The following is a 16,153-nucleotide window of genomic DNA, read 5'->3' as shown; positions in this document are numbered from 1 at the left end:
CACTTTTATACAAAAAGTGTTCCACTTTGCTCATTTGAAAAGGTGATACCCCCAGTATAATTTTCACCTTCTTATCTTTTCAACGAAAGTTGATTTCTACCATACAGAAGGAAACCATTATTTTCTTAAACCACACAGCCAACTAAACAAAACGTATTTCCCCAAATACAATTAATATAGAGCTGGTCCCGCCTACCCTGTTCTATTGAGGTCTAACTTAGAGTTAAGGTAGTACTGATCAGCTGACGAATCACATGCTTCTTGGCCAGAGGAAAGTGTCATGGCGTTTGGAGACGAATTTGTGCGTTTAAATTATCCATGGGTTTTGTTTTTGGTATTGGTGGTGTTCCTGCGAAGTGGCGATTGTTATAGTCGTAAGGTAATGCTAAAAGTGTCTGTATGTAATAGTTTTTCTTTTTGCGGTGTGTAATCGGTTGAATTGGTTTATTAGTCTGGAATGCAGTTAATGTGGGTAGTCGCTCCTTGAAACTTTTGTTGGGATAGCATTAGGGTAAGAGCTGGGATGTCTTTGGGAGGTGCATTCTAAATGTTGATGTAGAACATACCTCTCAAGTGTACCTCATTACGAGGAACGTACCTCATTTGGGGTCTTAAAAAGTTCATGTTCCTCAATGTTCCACATTGAAAGACCCTGTCACACACTCAGTGTTAGGAATTTTTTAAGTGAAATCCATGGTAAATAGAAATGAATCATATTAATTCATTAAAAGATCTTCTTTAAGTAAAACCAGCATATTTTAACCATCCTATGGCCTTCCTAGTTGAAGTTGTTAGTAAGCCATTAGTATGTGTTCCACATTTTGCCCATTTGTTCCACATTATGAGGGCTAATGTTCCTCATTTTGGAGATGGAAGGTTGAGAGCTATGATGTAGAAAAGTAAAGGAATACATTATATATGCATACATACATATATGTAAATTGAAGGTTTCTATTCACTGTTAACTTCAGAAATTTTAAAAGAAATTTTAAAAGTTGGACAGTGACATTTCATTATTTACTTAACTCTCATTTGTTCCTGATTTTTCGTCTGTGTGAGATATATAAGTCGTTGAGGATTGTAAGCACCAACTAATGGCACGCATTTGAGTTTTCATATACTACGAAATTGCATGATAATGCAAAACATGTTACTCCAGCACCTTTTTATAAGAACAATGTTAAAAATTTGTGTCGGGTTTGGGGGCTCTTCCCCCATTTTTTGGCTTTAACTTTGATTCATGTGCAGAGAAATTAAGGGCTGTACTTATTTGTTTTTTAAATTTTGTTGTTTACAGGTTGGTATTCAGCAGTAGTTTACTCAGAATGCTGATGCATACAAATTTTGTTGTTTGCAGGTTGGTATTCAGTAGTAGTTTACTCAGAATGCTGATGCAATTATTGTAAAGCACTGGGGTGCATTTTCAGTAGACAGTTACAGTAACGTTTTATACAGTAAGATGAAACAGAAAAAACGGAATAATAAGAAATTCTTATATAGAAAGTGTATAGGTCATCCTACTAACATCTATGTAGTCAAATTGTGTGTTTGGGCCTTTCTGCATGGGGTGTCTTCCATTAATTTAATTAATTTTTTATTGGCATTTGTTGACCGGGATAGTCCACTGGGCAAAACCCATTTTCAGTGGAGGCCCGGGGAGAAAAGCTCCACAGTTAAAAGCAAAACAACAAAAGTTAAAATATTTTACACTTAAAATACAGATCTTGAGGAGAAGGCTCCGCAGTTGTAATAAGTAAGACTATTACAGAAAACAACATAAATGTAAACAGCTGTTGTATATGCACCATACCACAAGTAAAATTGCCACATAGTAAAAAGTGGCACATAGTAAAGGACAAGTAAGAGTATTGCCAGTATTAATACTGTTTGTAAGGGGGCTGTTCTTCCTTAACCCCCATTTAGATGTGGTTAAACAGTGTCTTTCTCACCCCAAATAGTGTTAAGGACAATAGTTGTCCGTGTAAGCCTCACTATTTCTACTGTCAGACATTTCTATACTATGTGTTAAATCTTGTCATTTTCTTAACTCCAGCAATACTATCAGTCTTAAATATGTCACTTTTGCTGCATATAGTCTTGTAATGTACTCACTGCATATGTATTCACCCTATATATTGTTCTCACTTTGTATTTTCACTTTATGTATTATTTCTTGTTACTTGTGGAGTTTTTCTCCCTGGGCCTCCACTGAAATGGGCGTTTAATGGCCCGGTGGACTTTCCTGGTAAACAAATGCAAATAAATTAAAATACAGTTTGGAAATTAAAATTACAGTGGTTAATAACAGAAACTTCTCGAGTTAAAATAAAAATAAATGTATTTATTTTTTTTGGGTGGTGGAATGAATCTACACTAAGCTTCTTAATAAACACATGGTGTGTACATCACTGCTGTACCAATTTGTACTATTTCCTTGATCAGGGTAAGTGCTCCAGTTACAAGCCTGATTTGAGGAGTGGCCTGTGTGCACTGTTAAAATGAATTGTTGCACATTAGGCAAACCGAAGAGTAAATTTTTTTAGCTAGGATATTTAAGATATTCGGAGAGATGCATAGCAAAAGTGATGGTACAACAAATAGTCATTTTGATTTTATTTCAGGCCAGCAGTTAGTGTCAGTATAGTGGCACCACAGATTTGAGCTGCTGCCTCGCCTCCCATGTTTCTGGTGTAGCCATCTTATCCACTGAAGGATAGTGCTCTTATGAAGATTTCAGATGTTAACTTTGGGGGAGGTGTCATCTGATCATAATGCACTGGGTAGCCAATGTGCCTTTTCCAGTAATGGGCATCAATGTTCCTTGCTTTTTTGAGTTGTGTGCAAAAAGTGGTGTGGTTTATTTAGGCAAGTCTGCACTTGTTTTGTGTGCTTGGGAAAGAGTAGTAGTAGGTTGGCTAAAATGCTGTTATCAGCTAATTAAAATATAAAGAGTATATACAATTGTGATTTTTAATATATTTGATTTTGAGGGGGGGGTGCACTGATCATAGTAGCTGTTAGCATTGTCACCTCACAGCAAGAGGTTCTCCAGTTTGATTCTCAGTTGGGGTGCCTTTTGTGTGGAGTCCATATGTCCTCCCTGCAGTCACGTGGGTTTCTTCCATGCTCAGGTTTCCTACCACACTCCAAAGACATGCACTAGGTGGATTGGACACTGGCCGTGTGTGTGTGTGTGTGTGTGTAACAAATGAACTACCACAGCAGTGCTAGCCACCTGGTGATATAAACCTTGGCTTGAGATCAAATGCTAAAGTGACATCCCGATCTCGTGTAAAATGGGAAAAGGGGTTGAGGATGGATGGCACTGATCACAGCAAATTGTTTGTACGTGGTGTATGAGTGAAATAATATACATTTACAATAAATTAAGCCATCTTATGTAAAAAGTTGAGGTTTCTGGGAATGATTAGGCAGTGTGTCTAGGTGGGAATGATAGGCTAGTTGAGTGGGGTGAAGACTGCTAGACTTTGAATAGTCATTAGAAGATATTATGTTAAGCAACACACTATAAAAACTGTAGATTAGTTAAATAAAATGTGATCATGAAGGACAGTGAGTGTTAATAATAATATGGGAAAGAGAAGTGATATAGCTAAGGTTTGGTGATTTGGTTGGATGAGATGCAATGACATTTGGCCAGTGTTAGAAGGTGGGCCTTCTGCTAGGGGAGAGAAAGTCTGAGCCAGGAGTTTGAATAGCAGGGATCTTAGCAGAGCATCAAGTGTCTGAACAGGGAGAGATTTTTTTTGCCCCCCTCCAACATTCATTTTTAAGTGTTTGGGTGTGTAGTTTGTTTTTGATGCTGTGGCTGAGGGGGAAGCTCTTTCAAGTTGGTAGAGTAGAATGCCTTTGCCTGTGGATAGCCTGCCAGTTTTATTAAGAAAAAAGGACAGATTTTATTCACCTAGAATAGGAGAAAATTGGGATTCATTGTGTAGTTGAGGGAGAAGTTAAGGGAAGGAATGTTGTAGTTCAAAAAAAGCAGTTTGAACCATTGGTGGCTAATTATGAGTTGCCATTACCTATTCAGCAAATGCCAAAAGATTGAAAAGGCAAAATAAGACCCTTGCTGGCTCGTATCTAACAGAAGTAGATAGCTTATGTCATTTTTGGACTGGCTTCATTCTGGTTTACTGCATAACTTTACTCAGAACACTGGTGTGGTGTCCCCACTCTGGGCCAGTAATCAAGGAGCTTGAATCATCATCACTGATTCTGGAGAGGGATATGCAGTTGGAAATCACATGGATACACTCAGTATTTCCAGATGCAAACCTCACTGCATCAGTCAGTTTCCCTTAAGAACACACAGGGAACACACTCAGTCTGGGATCTGTATCTGTCTCCCTCCAGGTCCCTGGTAAGAGTCTGGGATTTGTATCTGTCTCCCTCCAGGTCCCTGGTAAGACTCCCCACTGGTACAGCTGTAGGGTTAGCTTGTCAGCTCAGTGTCCAATTGAAGACCTCCAGCACCCTCTCTGCATGCCCAGTGCTTGGTGTCCCTGCTGCAAGTAGCTGACACACATGCGTGCACATGCACACACATACATACATACACACACACATATATATATATATATATATATATATATATATATATATATATATATATATATATATATATACACACACACACACCTGGGAAAGGCTGGCACAGCTTTACCTGCTGTGTCCTCTTCTTCCCATGAGTTATAAGGTAGTTATTGCTGTCACTGGACACTCCACAATCGGCTACTCTAAGGCCCTTAATGGGTGTCCAGTTATACAGTGTAATATAAATACTAATATGAATGGTAGTTGACCAGGACAACTAGGCCTTAGAGAGTGGTCCACGCAGTGTCATCAAGCAAATATAAGTGCTCTCAAAGGTCAAATACTGTCTACAAGCACCAGCCACAATAAAAGATTTAAATATATTTAAAAATAAATAAAATAAAACATGAAAATACTAAATATATATTTACAGTAAACCACAGAGTTTAAATCACATGAAATATTGAAAATAATGTTGATGGGCAGACTCGTATAATCTCTGTCACTATATTCCTGACTGAATCTAGGAGAATTACTATTCTCTAATAACTTACTTGATAGAGCAAAGCACAATGAAATACGTGAGCAGTCCTTCTAGTAAAGTTACCCAAAACAGAATACTCAGTACTCTGAGATTACTCCCTGTAAAATATAATATCCCAAGATGGCTTGCAGAATGACTTGCTCTGGTAACCTGACTCTCTTCTCACTGTATTCCCCCCCTTTTGAAGCTGAGACAGGAATTTAACCTAGACGGTTACACTACACATCTGAATGTTTGGTGCAGTGCCTGGGGCTTCCCGTCTTTACTTGGCTAATGAACAAAGGCTTCTTCCAGACCCATCATCTCTGGTCCTATTCAGCACTGTGGGGTAATGTTTTAATGGTTTAATAACTTATTTCCATTATTTTTCTTAAAGTAAGTTAGCTAAGGCCTAAATCTCGATCTGTCTAAAAAAAAAACAACTCCCAGGCCACATGTTCAGGCCCCTATGCCTAAAAAACAAAATTATCAAAATGGCTGAAGAACTTGACTATGAATCTTCTGAACAGGACTCTATTTCTTCTGACTCTTCTAATGACCTGGATTTGTCCATATCTTTCTTTTGGGGAAACTTTACATACCTTAAGGGAGCATTTCCACTGGTAAAGGCAGGAATTTTCTGAATCCAAAAAGAGGCTTAGATATTTCCTTCTTCCTCAGCATAGGCTTTTCGCTATACCTCCTGTACTAGATATTGTTGATGTGTTTTCGGAATCCACTATGGCCCCTGATTCCCTGCCTCTGGCCCCTAGTAAACCAGACAGATACTACAGGGTTCCTGAGTCCCACAAATTCCTTTTCAAAAATCCTGTTGCGGACCCAGAAACCATTTTTCAGGGGCCCATGGGCATTAAGGTTTCTACTGCTAAAAATCCTACCCCTTCTGATAGAGACTCCAGGGCGCTGGATAGATTGGGTAAAAAGATTTATACTTCTGCAACCTTGGCAATCGGGGCTTTAAACTGTCAATTTCATATGCCAAAATATCAACAGCATATTATGGGACTGCTTAAACAGAAAAAATATGTTGATTTCTGACTGTGTGGAAAATAAAGATTTACAGGATTTATTGCATTCAGCTGAAGAAGTTGGAAAACATACTTTGCAATGTGGTTTTGATTCTTTAGAGGCCTCTTGCAGGGCTGCTGTTACTGGGTCTGTGCTTAGAAGGCATGCTTGGCTTAAGGAGCAATCTCTGCCTGATCGTGTTAAAGCAAAACTGTTGGATGCTCCTTTGCATCAGGACCTTCTCTTTGGTAATAAGGCTGAAAAAGTTCTAAAAAAGATGGAATATAAAGCTAAATCTATGCAAACTGTGAAAGATTTCTTAAAAGTACAACCTCCAAGATTTAGTAGGCACTGGCCCACTAAGAACTGGTCCTTTCCAGCTCCTTCCAGATCCGCTCAAGCCAAACCCAGACACTCCAAAAATACCAGGTTTCAGTCCCAAGGAACTCTCAGAACTAAGCAATGGGGTGCTTGGACACCACCCTATGGTAAACAGTCTCAATGACTTTCCTTTAAAATTACCAAGCACTTGCCTCTCAGCCGCCCCTTTGGAGGGGAAAACTGGCTCTTCATGCAAAAAACTGTCAACTTATAACCCAGGACAAATAGGTTTTAAATGTAGTGTCCCAGGGATACAGATTTCATTTCCACACGTTGCAAACTCCAAACGGGTGGCCAGACCTGCCCCCAAATCAGTGGACAGAGGCTCAGAAACAAGTACTTTCCCTCCTAAACATGGGGGCTATTCAAACAGCACCAGAAGAGGAAAGGGACAAGGTTTCTATTCCAGATTTTCCTGGTACCCAGAAAAGACAAATCTTGGTGTTCAATTCTGGACCTGTCTACTCTAAACACCTTTCTGGACATTCCAAAATTCAAGATGTTGACTCTTCACCAGTTACTTCCTATGTTAGGCAAGGATACCTGGTTGGCATCTCTAGATTTAAGAGGCTTACCTGCATATCCCAATCGGGGAATCTCGCAGAAGATACCTACACTTCAAAGCAGGCTACTTGCATTATCAGTTCTCTGCACTGCCCTTTGGCTTGTCTACTGCACCCAGGGTATTCACAAAGTGCCTGGCTCCAGTAATTGCATTTTGCAGGCAAATATTCAAATATATCCATACCTGGATGATTGTCTAATTCAGCCAGAAAACCAGGCCATACTTTTAAAACATCTGGCGTTTGTAAAAAGGGTTCTAACTTGGCTAGGGTACACTATAAACGAAAATAAATCACAACTGGTACCCTCTCAAAAAATTACATTCTTGGGTGCAAGCTTGAATACAACTGCCCAGATGGCTTTCCTCACGCCAGAAAAAGCAAATTCATTTGGTGACTGACTTCAAACAGGTGGCCACAAAAACCCTGCTATCTGCAAGACGAGACAAATACTGCAAGCCTTGGGGTTCATGGCCTCCTGCATTCTTCTAAGTCCATATGCAAGACTGCATATGAGGAAACTTCAGTAGTACTTAAAGTTTATGGAGTCAGTGTTGTCACAGCATGGAAACAATGATTCCTATCATACCTTGTCTGCGTCTGGAGTTCCTATGGTGGGCAGAGGCCTGCCACCAAAACAAGGGACTACCATTCACACCACCCCCTGCCGCCCAAACCCTAACTACAGACGCATCAGACTGTGCATGGGGGGGCTCATCTGGCAGGGAAGTGTGTTCAGGGCAAATGGAGCCCAAATCAAATGCATCTACATATTAATCCAAAAAGAAATGCTAGCTGTACAGAGTGTACATATTAATCCAAAAAGAAATGCTAGCTGCACAGAGTGCTCTGACAGCCATCAAGGACTACCTTCATCCAGGACAACTAATGGTAAAGACAGACAACACCACAGTTATGTGGTACATAAATAAGCAGGGGGGGGGTACACATTCCTACCCCCTCTGCAGACTAGCCATGGCATTGTGGAACACGGCCTTGAGCTACCAAGTACAACTACAAGCTCAATTCCTGCCAGGAAAGCGGAATATTCTGGCAGATGAACTAAGCAGAAATCTCGTGGACCACACGAATGGAAACTGGAATCGTGGATTTTCAATATGTTGACAAGCAAATGGGGGAGCCCAGACATAGAGCTTTTTGCTTCACCCCAGAACTACCAGTTGAACAAATTTTGCACAAGAACTCAAAACAAAAGCCTGGAAGGTGGATGCCGTGTCCTTCACAAAAAAGCCTGGAAGGTGGATGCCGTGTCCTTCAGCTGGAAAACCTATCAGTCTATGCCTTTCCCCTCTGCCTCTGCTCTCCAAAGTTCTGCTAAAAGTCAAACAGGACAAAGTAAAAATGATTTTGATTGCTCCAGGCTGGCCACGACAACACTGGTACCCACTCCTGTGCAGTGTGTCACAAATTTCTCCATGGCACCTGCCTCAGACACCAACCTTACTATCTCAGCAGGAGAACCTAATCCTGCACCTTCAGCTCCCAACATTGAATCTTGCAGCTTGGCTAATCACTTAAATTCCCCGTTAGCATCCCTCAGCAAGCCTGTGATGGATGCCATTTTGGAGGTGAGAAGACCTAGCACTAGAAAATCTTATGCTGACAAATGGAAAAGATTCTGTGCCTGGAATCAATCTCGAGGGATGAGCACAGCAGCGCCCAATTTACCTCAGATTTTGCAATACTTAACTGAGATGCTTCACAAGGGCCTGTCTCTTTCCTTCATTAAAATCCATGCCTCAGCCATTTCAGCTCCTTACAATACAGAACCCTCCCCTCTTCTGTCATCCTGTGCTCAGGCAGTACCTCAGAGGGGCCAAAAACTTGAGACCACCCATGAGAGCTCCGACCCCTGCTTGGGACCTTAACTTTGTATTGGAGAAACTCACTCTACCTCCTTTTGAGCCAGCTGCTACTGCAGACTTAAAATTTCTTTCTTGGAAAACAGCCTTCCTTTTAGCAATCACTTCAGCTAGAAGGATATCTGAATTACAGGCCCTTATGGCAGTGGAGCCTTTCGTCATCTTTCATGCGGACAGGGTGTCACTCTGGACCAATCCATCCTTCATGCCCAAGGTGGTATCCAGTGTGGCTCTTAATCAGTCCATTCATTTCACAACTTTCTTTCCCAGTCCACAGAGCAAGGGGAGTGGATTCTGCATTCATTGGATGTACATGGACAACTTAAATTCTACTTGAACAGGAATAAATCTCGAAGAAAATCTGAACTGCTGGTAGCATTTGCTGCAGGGGCAGAGGGAAAGTCTATTTCAAAACAAACCATTTCTAAATGGATAAGCCAGTGCATTCATTTCTGCTATAGGCACCATGGAAAACCTATCCCCAGGGAATCGGATCTCATTCCACCAGGGCTGCATCTACTTCTACAGCCTTCCTCAGAGGTGTTCCTACCAGGGATATTCTAGAAGCTGCTACCTGGAGTTCAGTTCATACTTTCACCAAGCATCATCACTTAACAATTTTCTCTAAATCCAGAGCTGTCTTTGCCACTGCTGTCTTGCAGGGCCTTATAGCTGGTCCTAATGCTTATAAATCCATCCTCCCAACCATAGCTTTGGGAATCTACCCAAATGTAATGACTGCAACAGTGAAACGCGAAGAACATAGTACAGTTGTGTACACTTACCATAAATGTAGATGTTCGAGTGTATTCACTGTTGCAGTCCTGGTTACCCTCCCTCCAGCCCCCTGTTTTTCTGTTATTATGCCTCTACTTTCTTTTACTATGCTTAAAAGCCTTTTTGGTGTATTTGCTTTTGGTTGGAGGTATATTTTTATGTTTTTAAATAAGTAAATATATATTTTGACATCTGGGGCAAGAAAAACTGATGTAATGGCATTAGCTGCATGTTTTATACCCCTGACGTCATGGAAGAAGGGACAGCAACTGACGCAGGACACAAGACTTTGTTAATCAGGCCATCTGAGGCCACCCTGCCAGCAGATTACCCAAATGTAATGACTGCAACAGTGAATACACTCTTAACATCTACATTTATGGTAAGTGTACACAACTGTACTTTGTCACCAGTGTTTAAAAACAGTTTTACTCTGTGCTTTTGAAGAGTTGTATAAAATGGATAGAACCGTCCTAAAATGTGTGCCCCCCATGCATAACTTTTCTAGATACTTTATTAGATGTAGTCCTTGCAGACCCTAGGGTTTGTACAAAATTTGTAAGCAAGACTGGTTTGTTTTAATGCTAAAAGTGAGTCAGAAGTTCATTGTAAATTTCTGAACTTTTAAGAAATCAGAAGTAGAATTTTTAAGCTTATTTTTATGTAGCTTTTCCATATACCGGTATGGAAAAGCTACATAAAAATAAGCTTAAAAATTCTACTTCTGGTAGAAAAATCATGTTCTGTAACCTGGCTAACTTGACAAATAACAGTATTGCAGAACCATGTGCTCCTTGGTTTGTTTTTGAGATTTTCCTAAATTTTTACTTTAAGGGAATGAGATGTATGTAGTTATTTTATAAACTGAATGCACTGTCTCTAGGCAGATGTGCCTGTTTTGATTTTGAAGCACTTGTTTGGGTTAAGTGGAAAAATGTAATGGGAACTAGGACTGCTGGATTCCTTTCCTGCAGAAAAAAAGTTCTCTATGCACACTAGGGGTATTGTGGTTTGAGAGTAAAACTTTGAAATGGGAGTAGAAACATTTTGAATCCAATTCTTATCAAACTAAAGCAACATAATTGGGTGGGGGTGTATAATCTGTTTTATTGGGAAACAAAGCACATCAAGAGATGGAGCATAACCTTCAAGGTGTTGGGGGGGGGGTGTTGGCTGTTTCCACCACACTTCAGTACTTTCTTGCTACCCATGAGAGGATTTGTCCTGGGCTTCAGAGGATCAACAGTCTCTAATCTTGTTTGCCATAGATGGGCAGGTTATTCCACATTGGGTCCTTCCACACATTTTGCCTTTAAGGGGAAAAATGTACTGGGTTTCCTAAGAATACTGGTCCTTTTGTGTGTTTAATATTTTATTGGCGACATCTCTTCTAGTAGCTGTTCTTTAACATAGACTGTTTTAATTGTATGTGGGGAGCTATTTTGAGGCAAAAGTATGTGTGTTGTGCTTGGAGGAATAGGGGTGTTTTGTGCTTCTGTACACTTCAGTGACAACTTGCATAATTGCTGACTCCTCCAAGCACTCTTGAGTTTCAGACTTCATTCTTTGCTGAGACATGGAGCAGCATACTGGTTTCTCATTCCCTCCTGCAGCGCAGAAGAAAAAGGCTAAGGTGCCCCTGCCAATACCATAGGCTGAGTGTTTCAGCAACTGGTGGGTGATTCCCTGCTGTGGTTGTTCCTCTGACACTTGCTTTTTCCTCTGCTGTAGTCCTTTCTATAACCACGGACCAGGGGTTAGCCACATAAACTGGCTGTTCAAGTGTACTTAGCAGGTATGGGAATATCATTTTCTTCACTGAGGGAAGAGTCCGTGGGGAGTGCATGATTGTGTAGGCAGGGGAAAAACCTGTTCCCTGGGATTAAGATATCCTCCTTGAGTTGGTCATCACCTAGGGATGTCCCTAGAAGAATATTTACTTTTTTCCCCATCTTCCTCAGTGTTTCTGTTGATGAGGAAGAATTTATTACTTTGGCTAAAGGTTATTGCAGGTTTTTGTGGAAGGGGAATAGCTTTCCTCAGTTTGAGGATTCCTTGTGGGTTGATCTACCATATTTTCTGCCTAAATCCCAGATTCTGATCTGGAGGACATTCACCCCCCCCCCCCCCAAAAAAAAATAAAAAAAAATATCCCATAGAGGAATTTCTTTCTTTTTCTGCGACTGTGTATCCAGAAAGAATAACTTGTTTCTACTGGAGCAGTGTTGGTGTTCCAGCATCTTTTGAATCAATATTTTTACATGTTATAAGTATGAGTGTTCTACTGCCAGCTCTATTCCTCCTGTGTTTCCAGCCTTGGAGGACCTTTTCCTTTATAGACTGAAAAATACCTGATACTCCACCTTCATTTCCTAAAAAAGACTAACCTTATAAGGCTCCACAATCTTAGAAATGTTTTTCTCGATCCAGATCGATTACAGCAGGTAGTTACATTTCTAGAACAACTGTTAAAAATTTGGTGAATGCTAATCTCTGTCCTTCAGACAAGGATGGAAAAGCTTTTGACATGCTTGGGAGGAGACTTTATTTCTCCAACTTTATTTGTTAAAATACATGTTGGCTTATTTTTATAATCAGAGGAAGAATTCTGCCCCAGTTTTTAATCTTCGGAAGGTAAGTAAGTTCTTCCTGAATTCTGTTATTGCTTCTTTCACAAGTAGTGGAGTATTTTTTGAGCGTGTCTCTGGCCATGCTGACTGTAAAGGGCAGCAGCTACTGTGATAAGGCATTTTGCATGGATCGTGCTATCCCAAACAGAACCAAGACGATATCCTATCCTCCAAAAAAAGGAAGCCAATCTGGTGGTCCCCTGCCATAAACAAGCTGTACAACAGAAGGAAGAAACTGTTGCAAAAGAGAGTAAAATCCCACGAGTGGAGGAGCTCCCTGGTCCGCCTCAGTAAGAAACAGAGATCCCTTATAAGATCCTACAAAGCTAGCTACGAAAACAAAATTGCCACTAAATCCAAGGACAGCCACAAAGCATTCTATAGCCATGTCAAGAATCTAGATGGCAACACCCAGATCTGCTCCGAGTTACAGCACAAAGGCATGAAAATTACAGAACCAACTGATATTGCCAACATCCTGGCAGATAGGTTCAGTGCTAAATTTACCCCCCCTCTCACCCCCTAAAGGGCCCATATCTATACAGGAAGAATGCAGAGTCCCTGTAATCACAACTACGCAGGTAAAGCTGCACTCTCTAAAGCCAAAAACACAGCATCCATGGGACCGGACAACATCCCAGGCTGCGTTTTACATGAACTTCAGAACGAACTGGCTCCCCACTTAAGCACCATGTTCAATAATAGCCTTGCATCAGGCTTTGTGCCCACTGAAAGGCGCACAGCAGCAGTTATCCCACTCCACAAAAAGGGGGAGCCACCACTGATCCCAGGAACTATCTGCCTATTAGCCTGATGAGCCTGGTCTGCAAGGCCATGGAATGTATCATCATGGAACTCGTAAACAAAGACATTGGTAACCTCCAAACTCTGGATCCCACCCAGTTCGGGTTTGTGAAAGGCAGATCATGCCTCCTGAACCTGATCGACTTCTTTGAGGCAAGTCACCAAAGCCGTGGATGAGGGTAAGGTGATTCACACAACCTATCTTGACCTCGCCAAGGCTTTCGCCACCATCCCCCATTCTGGAATTATAGCTAAACTCACTAAACTAGGTATAAATCCCTAAGTCACAAGATGGGTTGCCAACTGGCTTACTGACAGAACCCACACTGTAAAAGATGCAGACTCCAAATCTGACCTCCGTGACAAGTGGAGTACCACAGGGTTCCATCCTGGGACCTCTCCTGTTAGCCTGTACTTCAGAGAAGTAGATACCAAACACAGAAGGCCTCTGGCTAACAAAGTTCACAGATGACTGCAAACTAGGAGCCATAGTAAAGTCCCCAAATGATGTGGACATCCTACAGAAGGGCCTCACTGAGACAGATGCCTGGTGTCAGAGCCATGGCCTCAAGCTCAATGCCAAAAAAGTGTATCATCATCCCCTTTGGTAAAAACTCTGTACCCATGAACTACCACATAGGCAGCAATCTGCTTAACACTGAATGTGAGATAAAAGACCTTGGGACCCAGGTGGACAGTAGTCTCTCCTTTGATAGTCACATCGCCACAGTAGTCGGGAAGTCCTTCTACATGGCATACCTCATCATAAAAGGGTTCTCGTCCAGTAAAAAAGAGGTAATTGTTCCCCTCTACTCGTCATTAGACCCATTTATAGAGTACAATACCCCTTTTGGAATGGATCTCGCAAGACATCTGCAGCAGCTGGAAAGACCACAGTAGTACCTCACAAAGAGGATTACTGGCCTCAAACAAATGCCCTAAACTGACCGCCTCAAAAAACTCCAGCTTTACTCCATAGCATATCGCCTACTCTTGAGGTAATCTCTGCCTAAAAACTCCAGCTTTACTCCATAGCATATCGCCTACTCTTGAGGTAATCTCTGCCTAACGTATAAAACTATGTCAAACCCAGAGCTGTTGGACATGCTACACATAAAGAAATCCCAATCCCTCTGAGCTACATGCTCTAGGGACATAAACCTTGTCACCACAATAAACAGGACACAGGACACGCTGGAGGGATAGATTCCTGTCCCAGAGACTTACTATACTCTGGAACAAGCTACTCTTCTATGTCAAGCAAAGTTCTTTATTAGCACTCTTCAAGAAAAATCTTGATGAGTGGATGGGAAATAGGAAATACACCCCGGGGATCACTTCTGTGTGTCTGCTGGAAAGTGGCACAGGAAAATAACTTTCTCGGGTGGCATAAGCTATGGAACCTTGCTGGCTAGGCTTACGTAGGCCCTTGGGCCGATGGCCTAGTACCTACCTATGTTTTCTGAAAATGTTAAATATGGCCCTTCTCTTTCTCAGATACTCTCCTATTTGAGGAAGGAGGGAAATTTAAAATTCAGGGGGCAACTAAGATTTTCTTATCCCTTCTTAAAATCTACAAAAATCTGTCCTTTTAAAAAGGAAGCTACTTTTGCAGTCTGCACACTAGCAGAATTTTAAGTAGCAGGAAAGATGTAATAATAAAAAAAAAAAAAAAAGATGGGTACCATCCATGAAGAGTCCACTTTTTCAGAGTGACTTTTGCAGCATTCCTTCCTGTCACCCTGCCAGTCCTTCAAATCTTTCCCACAGTCTAGTTCTCAATTTTTCCTCTGGTATTTATCAGTTCTTGGCATTGCATTACCCTTAGGGTTATTCACTGCTCCTGCCCATTGCAGACTACATGGCATACACATCTTTCCTTGTTTAGATGATTTGCTTATCTTTGCAGAGTCTTTCACATATAAGGCATCCCTCTCATGGGTAAGAAATCTCCTTTTAGACCTTATGATCCAGACAAATTTCCTGAAATCTTCTCTCACAGGATATTGTTTCTAGAATGCCTTCTGGACTTGTCTATTCAAAGATGTTTCTAACTCATGAGTCGAGTCGTATCTGGAACTGTTCTTGACATTCTCCAGTCATTTCCAGATTTCAGCCTTAAAGCATCTCGGGATTTTAAGAGTTCATGGCTTCTATGATTCTCATAATTCATCTCTCGAGGTTGCACATGATAAACATTCAGTAGTTTTTAAAGACTGCTGGACATACGTCCATCCCACTGGGTATCCAGATCATAGTACTGGACTTTTATAAGTAGAGAATTCTGTTCTGACATCCCCTGCTTAATTCATGACAACACATGCATTGGGAGGTATTAATGAGTGTAAAAGTGCAGGGTCTTTGGAACTAATGAGGCAGGCCAAAGCACATTAATGTGAAAGAGAACTGTGATTCAATTGTAGTCCCCATGGCCTTTGCAGGTTATTTACAGACAATACCACACTGATGTGGTACATACCCTCTGTGCACAGTTATTTTGAAGCGTTGTGTTAACCCCCCGAGCTTCCTACATTCTGTTAGAACAAAATGTATTTGCAGACAAGCTGAGCAGGATCAGGACAGACCCTCACAAATGGAATTTAAATGAAGGGGCCTTCAAAATTGATCAATTGTGGAGAACACCTCAAATAGATCCGATTTGTCTCCTTCACAATAGACAACTCAATGTATCCTGTTTCAGGATACCGTGCAGGCAGGTCTGGAGAACAGATGCATTTTCAGTCCCATGGTCAGGAATGTTCTTTTATGCTTTTCCACTGGTATCCAGGGTCATTCTGAACAACTCTCTAAAATCATTGTATTGTCTCCTTTCTGGACTAGGCAGCAGTGGTTCTCCCTTCTTATGGAGCTGGCCAAGGGCAATACCACTAGTTTCCTCACAGATTGGTTCTACTCACGTAAGACAGAGGTTGTTTGCAGGTCAATGTGAAACAACCCCCCAGAGCATGCACATCCTCAGAGACATTTCCCAAAGTAGTATAGTTTTAT

At 41.3% G+C, this 16,153-nt stretch overlaps 1 protein-coding gene across 1 annotated transcript in view; it reads left to right on the top strand.

The window, feature by feature from the left end:
* The first annotated feature begins 208 nt into the window (after positions 1–208).
* The window catches only part of LOC122808782 (glycosylated lysosomal membrane protein), a 429,002-nt gene continuing 413,057 nt past the window's right edge, over positions 209–16,153 (top strand). Inside the window, exon 1 of the mRNA XM_044079816.1 lies at positions 209–379. Within this exon, the coding sequence (XP_043935751.1) occupies positions 281–379 (99 nt within the window). The 5' untranslated portion in view covers positions 209–280. The remainder of the gene's footprint in view (positions 380–16,153) is intronic.

This window comes from Protopterus annectens, chromosome 8.part0 (assembly GCF_019279795.1).
Source record: "Protopterus annectens isolate FY-2018-M chromosome 8.part0, PAN1.0, whole genome shotgun sequence".
NCBI classification, from domain to species: Eukaryota; Metazoa; Chordata; order Ceratodontiformes; family Protopteridae; genus Protopterus; species Protopterus annectens.
Note: the sequence above shows the minus strand (reverse complement) of the source record. Positions and strands in the feature narration are given on the sequence as shown.